Source organism: Sesamum indicum, linkage group LG6, assembly GCF_026168435.1.
Source record: "Sesamum indicum cultivar Baizhima isolate 11 linkage group LG6, ASM2616843v1, whole genome shotgun sequence".
Lineage (NCBI taxonomy): Eukaryota > Viridiplantae > Streptophyta > Magnoliopsida > Lamiales > Pedaliaceae > Sesamum > Sesamum indicum.
Window position 1 is genome coordinate 2845381 of NC_142662.1, and position 8478 is coordinate 2853858.

An 8478-nucleotide genomic window follows, 5' to 3' on the forward strand; every position below is an offset into this window, starting at 1 on the left:
TTTGCTTTCGTCTGACAAGTAGGTTCTCCATCAGGAAAAATTAATTTAATTTCTTGATATTAACAAAAGAAATTGAATGAAATTAATATTCACCATCGATTAACTTATTATTAATTTATTATAAATCAAGCAAATTCTTTATGACTGAACTACTCTCATAAAGATGAAGATATACTTCCTCATACGCATTCAAGCGTGAAGATGTATGAGGGTAATTTGGTCATAAAACTATTAATTTGACCTGTAATAAATCAGTAATAAATCAATTATAAAAAAATATGAATTTTTATCTATTTTTTTCATAATATTAAAAAATTCAATAAATTTTGAGTCATAGAGGTATATATTTAAGTAATAAATAACAACTTTCAAACTACAAAAAGAATATTTACAACTATACTAAATTTAAAAAAAAAATATATATATATATAAATATCATCCCTATTATTAATAATTGAATATAAGGTAATCATTTTAATATAAAAAAGGCCTAAAAGTAAAGGGGATTTATAAACATAGTGGCGGTGCAGGGCTTAACAAAGAGAATCTGAAATATTATTGTAAGAATTGTAGAGATAAGATTTGGTATACTAAATTAATAGTTCTTGAAAAATTCATGCATCCTCTCTAACTTTGAGCCTACATTTTAGGTTTAATATATAATAATATAAAGGTGAGGTCATGTGGGGGAGATTGGGCCGCCTTCATTTGTGGCCACCCAACATATACCAAATTTGAGGGTAAGGATCAAGATTCCTTGCCCCATTTCCTCTTCCATGCATTATTCTATTATTTTTTTAATCATAATTTCATTTAAAAAAGAGGTAATTATACTCTCCTCTTTTGAAATTTATGGTAATTATAAATAGATTTTTTATAGTTTGAGGAGTTACATCTTACGCTCTTGAGGTTTGCTTTCGTCTAACAAATAAATTCTTTTATTGAGCAATATTCACTGAATTTGCTGGTATTAATAGAAAATATTAAATGAAAATTTATATTCACACTCAATTGACATATTATTGGCTTATTCAGGTCAAATAATTTTTTAGACTAAATTATCCTTATAACGATCCTCACATCCATTAACGCGTGAAGACGTATAAGGGTAATTTGGTCATAAAAAGATTTATTTGATTTGCAATAAGTCAATCAGGGATAAATATAATTTTTTTGTTAATATCAACAAACTCGATCAATTTTGATTAAGGAAAGGACTTATTTGTTAGACGAAAGCAAAAATCAGGGCTGCTAGATGTAATTTTTCAAATTATATAAGATTTACGTGTAATTATACCAAACCTCTAGAAAGAAAAGTGCAATTATCCCTTTAAAAATTTAACCTATGCATGATTTCTTAATCTAATATGTAAAGTTGAAGCTATATGAATAAATCATGGATTCGAGTTTCTTTAAAGGTGAATATTTATCTCACTTTATATGAATTTAGTATAATTTATTTTGTTGTATTTAGTTTTATTGAACCAATGTATTTCTCAATTTATTTAAATTTTGATATAATATGTGATTATCATTTTTTTAAAAAAAAGTCTAAAAGTTTGACCTGATATAAATGAGCATTTAATAATTACTTCAAAATAATTTCCTATTAAACGACTATTTAAACTAAAATTTAACTGCTGCAGAGGAGAATCATTTAATATATTTATATTTCAACACGCATTCCTCACCTACAAATCCTATGCGTGAAGCATTTCGTTTGTAAATGATTGCCAATAGAATTCGAACATATAACATCTTGTTTGGTCTGATTTTGGTGTACGTTAAACTTACGGGCGAAAATTATTTCATATTAATATATTCAAGTTCCGATATTTGATTTGACAGGAGTTTGGTTAAAGCTGAATTCTTGTGGAGAGCAATCGTTTGAGTTTCAATTTAAAATTTAATTTGATATATTTAAAAGTATGTGTAAAAAATATAGAATTAATCTTTACATCGGATGACACACTTAATAATTAAAAATAGAGTAAAATACAATTTTAAGAGCTCGAGTTTTATGAATGCAGACAGATAGTCTACTTTTATAATAATATCTTATTTATTTATTTACTTTAAATATATTAATTAATTTACAAATATTAATGTATCGGGTTAGTATTTAAGTATAAAACGAGCAACCTAATAATTAAATGTCATTTATTGTAAAAATATATTAAAAAGTAATGTAATTATTGAGTACATAAGTTGAGTAACTTATAAGTGCAGTAAGGGAGAAATATGAATAAGCAGATGAGAAAAGTCAAAAAGGAGCGGAAAGGGGGGAGCGGGTGCATGCGAAGTAACGTGCATTGACCTTGACTCACCTGGACTCAAATCAGCCTTCTGGAAAGTTTGAGCGGTCGTCCAGGATCCAGAAGAGCAACAAAGCTCAGTCCCGCCGCCTCAATGCTCTCAAGACATCTCCTTCATCTTCTGTCTCTACTAATAAAGAAAAGAAAAAAGCCTTTCTGCTCATACACGCCTGTTTGTGACATTACCACATTTTTATAAATTAAGTATAATTACTCTTTTCTATATATATTATTTTAATACCATTATACTAATTCTTTTATTATATCGTAAACGAATTCTTTTATTTATTTTTTAAAAATATAATTTCAACCACAGTCGAAAATTCTGTTCAATTGTCAAAATACCCAACACTAGGAAAAAAATGACTATTTGCTATGATCTTAATAACTATGAACTAAAAATTATAATAAATAATTTTTATTGACATGGTTAAATAAAACTAATGAAAAACAATAGATTTTCCACTAAAAAAAGATTATTTGCCATGATTTTTAACACTGAAAAATATTTAACCACCCTTGTAGACAAAGGCCAACACCAATACATGAACATGGTCAATTACTATTTTTTTATGATTATATTATTTTTAATCATGATTAAATATTATATTTCTTGTAGTAATTTTAAAATTTATTAACTAATAAATTGATTTTTTAACATAATATATTAATTTATATAAATTTTTTATTATTATATATTTTAAAAATATAAAAAAATATTTATTATTAATAAACAAAGACAATCATACCCAAAACTAATTTACCATATACATGCAGCAACGATGCCATGATGGGTAGGACAGCTAGTATGTATGTAGAATATCTGGGGTTAAACCGTTAGATTTCAGCCACGTAGCGCCGGCCCGGAAAGTTGTTCACGTGTGAGTGGGGTGCTGGTGTGGCGAGGAGTAGCGGTTTACTCAACCTCCCATGCTCGGATCTATCGTCACACCTAATTGACCTGTTAAACAATTTGGAAATATTTAGGCGTTGTTTGGCGTCACAAGAAACTTGATAATAGTGACGTGACTTTTTGATTGGATCAAAAGGTGAACATATTCTAAGCTTCTTTTTTTTTTAATAAATTATTATTAGCTAATACAAAATATTAAAAGTAAGTTTATACTAAAAAAATAATTAATTTGGTTGTCCTTTGCAGCACATATTAAGGTGAGTAGAGACCAACATGGAATCCATCGCGCTTACGACACTTTCAACTCATATGATTGAGAGAATTGAAATAATCAATCAACCACTCGATTTTAAGCAATCATCAATAATTTTTATTACCGCGTGGTCGACCCCAAATCCCCCACGTAACTCCTACTTTTCTTTCTTATTCCATTTTTGTCTCATTTTCATTGACTCTCCAAACATACTCTTGTTAAAAAGACAAAGACAATTACTGATAGCATAACGAGATTTTAAACATTGATATCTTAGTTTAGTGGTTAAGAAAATTGAGATTTTATGAACGACTTCAGATTAATGAATTTAAATTCTATCGAATGTGTGGGTATTTATTTTATTTTATGTGAATTATTATAATATATTATATAATTTATTTACTCAGTTTAGTCGTATAGATATTTTTATAAAATACGAAAGTATAAAGAAAAATTGAATGAGGATGTGAAGATGGGAAGAAACAACCTTTCACGCGCTCCAAATTACACCCAACTTAACTTGTCCTAACCTTCCTTCTCTCTATAAATAAGGCGGCATCTTGTCCACAGCCTTCATTCAAACATAACCCTAAGCAAAGCAGAGAGAGAGAGAGAGAGAGAGAGAAGTCTTCGAGAGAGTTCGCAGCTGCAGAGGATTTTTCCAACGATTTCCACTTTTAAGGAAAAATTTTCCTGCAGCTGCTTTATTACTTTCTCTCAATCAGACAACAGTTTCAATCGACGTAGTGTAAGAGAAAAATGGCTGGCTCTTTCTCCAGTGCTAAGACTGTCTCTGCTTTCGTTACCCTTGTCACCAGGTAATAAGACTTCCTTCTTCCATTTTGTTTTAGTATTTTGTTCTTCTTGACGTTGTTGGAAAATGACAAAGAAAACAGATGATTTTTATGCGTGCTGAGTGTTGTCTGGTTTGGATGAAATTGGTGATTTGATGTGGGTTTGTTTAACTACGAATACAGGAGGGGATACGCAGCTGCATCACAGGGCGGTGTTTCCAGCGCCCTCAGAACCGGGGCTCCGAACGTCATGTTGAAGAAAGGATCCGAGGAATCCAGCAAGACTTCATGGGTGCCCGACCCGGTCACCGGGTACTACCGTCCGGAGACCCAGGCCAAGGAGATCGACGCTGCTGAGTTGCGCGAGATGCTCGTGAACAAAACCAGACAGCACTAGATCCGACAGACGACGCGATGACACTGCCGGGCACGGATCCTCTGGTCCAAGCACCACACAGAAGATGACGCCGGTGATTGAGGAATTGAAATGTTCTTCCCCTTATAAAAATATAGAAATATGAATAGAGTGTTGTGGCTACTCCATCCTCCTCCGTCCTCTGTTGTCGGGATTCGTAGTTTCTTTGAGAGCTATATACATATGTTTCTGAAATAAAATATTTAATTTCCGTTAATCGTCGTATAAAATTTCAGTTTGTCTGATTTGATGTTCAAGAATTTCTGCATTTCTTTTCAGCAGTGCAGACCGACCACCTTCGATTGTGGAAGCAAGCAAAACTGATTTCGACAAGACCAATATTACATAAACAAAATGATGCGAAATAATGATTAAATTAGCACTCTACCGCACTCAAACTATATTTATATTTAAAAAGTTATTATATTTATTTAATTAAATAAAAATAGAAAAATAAATCAACTGTAGTAAATTAACTTAAAATGGACATAAATAAATTAATGGAAAGTTAGTTAAGCTGTAAACCCTCTAACCTTAGGGTTTGTTTGGTTCGAAATAGAAAACAGAAAAGCTAATAAAATTACGTACGGATGCTATTACAAAAAATAAAAAAAAAAAGAATCGAGAAAAATTACATCTATGAATATATTTATAGTTTTATTCTATTTACCCAATTTTAAGCAAAAATAAATTTTACATATATTGAATTTTACTTGTCATCAATCTATCTAATTCTTTTTTATCTTAACCAAACAAACCTTTAATAAATAATGAAGGTATGTGATAAGAAAAGAAATTAGGTTTGTAGATTAAGTTGTATTGTCCACTTGACAATAAACACGACTACTGATATTGTAGCTTTTGTCGCCATTTAACCCAACTTTATGCCTAATTTTTACTGTTCTTTTACTTCTACACCATATTTATGGGGACCATAAAAATATCAACGCTACCTATCAATCATGGCACTATAAGTATAAATGGTACCGTTTGAGGTAAATTACAGTTATTTTTTTTAAATTTAATATAATTATAAATATTTTTTTATTATTTAAAAAATTATAAATATTTTCTAATTTTAATGTTGGTTTGACAACGAGTTCATTCTAATAGTTTTCATTTGATTTTTTGGGTGAAGTAATATTGAAAATGCCTTTTGGATAAAGAATTATAATATTATATAGTTTTTATAATTTTATAAAATATTTTTTATGAACTAATATGCAGTATGAATTGTTTATTTTGTCCACCTTCATTCTTTTTATATTTATTTTCAAATATTTTTTTTAAAAATGTAATAAGGGTAATGTTGTAATGTACCCTGCCCTCATTATTTATGGGCTATATTTTTTTTTTTCATTTAAGAGGGATATTCATAATATATCAAATAATAAGGAGTATTCGTAATTATGAAAAATTTTAAGGAGATAGTTGTAAGTTATCCATATTGTGACTTTCGTAGGATTTTTCACATAATTGATAGATTAATTGGTAGTTATTAAGGAATTTAAATTTAATTATAAATAAATTATAGAATTGGGTTATAATAAAACTTGAATGGATTAAATTGTAATTCGTTATAATATTTGAAAAAAAATTATATTAATCAAAAAAATTAGAAAAGACGTAATGGATATTTAAAAAAAATTAATTAAATAAATACAATAATAATAATATTATATATATACATATATAAATAATATATACATATAAAATGAGAGGAGAGAGAGGATTAGTGGGCGGGGGGCTCACCAACCTCCACCGCCTCACTTTCTTTCTTTTTTTCTGAATGAGACACACACACACACACACACAACACAAATTACCACACACACACACCAATTACCACATAGACACACTAAAACACAGTTAGGAGTGCGGAGGAATAGGTTCGTGATTTTCTTATTTTAATAATAATATAGTTGGTTAATTAAATTATTAGATATATTAGATTTAATTATTATTATTATAGTTAATTTATATAATTTCATTGGAACGATTGATTAATATGTAATTCGACGTATTGTTATTTAATTAAATTATATAGTAATGATATATTGATTGGTAATTCATAAAAATATTTCGAGAATTATATTTAAGAAATATTATGTTATTAAAGAGGAAAAATGAGGTTTAATGGTAATATAATTTAGAGATGTTGTTAAAAATGATAGTAATAAATATATAAGGGGTTTGATTAAATGAATTAGTTGATAAATTAAATATATACTTGGGAAGTTTAGAAAGTATAGTTATTTAAAAAAAAAAAATAGAACAGGGTTTGGAGTTTAATATAAGTAAATATTAAGAGATTGGTGGATAATGTACGGCCATTATATAATATTTTATTTAGAGGTTATGATATTCTATATATATTGATTGTATGCATAACACTCTATTATAGGACGTAACAACAAAATAGAGGGTTGAGCAGTCCCTTTGTGTTAATGGAAATATTTTGGGATTTGAGATAAGTAGAGCTAATTGAATTTATATATATTGATATGTTTAGTATTATATATATATATATATATTGATTTCTTATATTTGATCGTAAACTTGCATTTGTATTTACATACGTGGATTTTGTGTAATTGTTATATAATTAGTTGTGGATTATTTGTTGGATTACCTTAATATCGATGGAATTGTTACTATGTGTCATATGTGCTTGTAATGTATGGACATAAAGTGGTATGATTATGTGATCGTATAATTGATTGTTGCATGAAATCGAATTGAGAAGTTATTATTGAGTAAGTAATTATTATAGAGGATAGAATGATAAAATTAGTGATATTGTTGTTGTAAATTGAAATAAAGGATGGTGCTTACCTAGTTGGGAACATAGTCAATTGTTTATGACAATGTGATTGATAATGATGTGATTATGAAAAATAAATGAATTAAACTAGGTACCATGATGCGTAGGGTATCGAGGTATTTCGGGTAGTGGGGAATATCCTCTGCTGTTAGCTACACACTGGGGTGGTGTAGGGACGTCATGTTTATTGTGATGTCCTGTACTAATATTGTTATACACTAGGATAGAGAGTATGTTGATATCACATACAAAGATTATCATATGCTGTATATGATACGATATTGATTGAGATGATGATGGCACATAAAATCATTGACTGATGTACTCCAACTAAAGTAAATAGGCCCTTAGTTAATAAATGATAACGTCAAATATTATATCGTGGATTGGTTTATAGTCGTGGGCATGCATTATTCCTTACATCTGCTGTTGCTATATGACGAATATTTATTAGTTGATGTGATTACATTGTACGTGACTTGTTGCTGCCTATGTATATATATATAGACTGATTAGCTATACTTACTGAGTAGATAGCTCATTTCTTGCCGTATACTTTTCAGAAGATAGGTTACATTGACTAGCCATATCGCACTTTGAGTCGTGCCATGGTTCTTATTAATTGGGTCAACCGTGACATCTGAAGCCGGGATTTTTGGTTGTTTAGCTGTTAAATATTCTAGTTTTTTGCCGGGTTTGTGTTAAAATTTTGTACTATTTTTCTTTGAGATTATGTACATGAGGACATCTGGTGAGAGTAAATATAGACTTTTGGCGATATCTACTATCTGTTATAATATTTATATACTATATTGATAAAACAACATAATTTATTTTACGGGTTGAAAATGAATTACTTATAGAAAGAGTTCTAATTAAGTAAAGGATAAAATAGTGATAATTAGACGTAGTGAGTAGGGGGTGCTGCACATATCGTTTATGTAGTATGCTTTATAATTTTATT

At 29.0% G+C, this 8478-nt stretch overlaps 1 protein-coding gene across 1 annotated transcript; it reads left to right on the forward strand.

Annotated features, from left to right (window-relative positions):
• The first annotated feature begins 4100 nt into the window (after window positions 1-4100).
• Window positions 4101-4907, forward strand: SAG21 (senescence-associated gene 21). The gene is made up of 2 exons (XM_011084152.3): window positions 4101-4299; window positions 4459-4907. Exons 1-2 carry the CDS (start codon window positions 4241-4243, stop codon window positions 4670-4672), a joined length of 273 nt encoding a protein of 90 aa, XP_011082454.1. The 5' UTR covers window positions 4101-4240; the 3' UTR covers window positions 4673-4907.
• The last annotated feature ends 3571 nt before the right edge of the window (window positions 4908-8478 follow it).

What these genes read in the sequence shown, in the direction of transcription:
- SAG21 (XM_011084152.3), top strand. Translation starts at nt 4,241, where the DNA reads ATGGCTGGCTCTTTCTCCAGTGCTAAGACTGTCTCTGCTTTCGTTACC. An exon ending in TTCGTTACCCTTGTCACCAG is followed by an intron (nt 4,300 to 4,458) that starts GTAATAAGACTT and finishes CTACGAATACAG; the next exon opens with GAGGGGATACGCAGCTGCAT.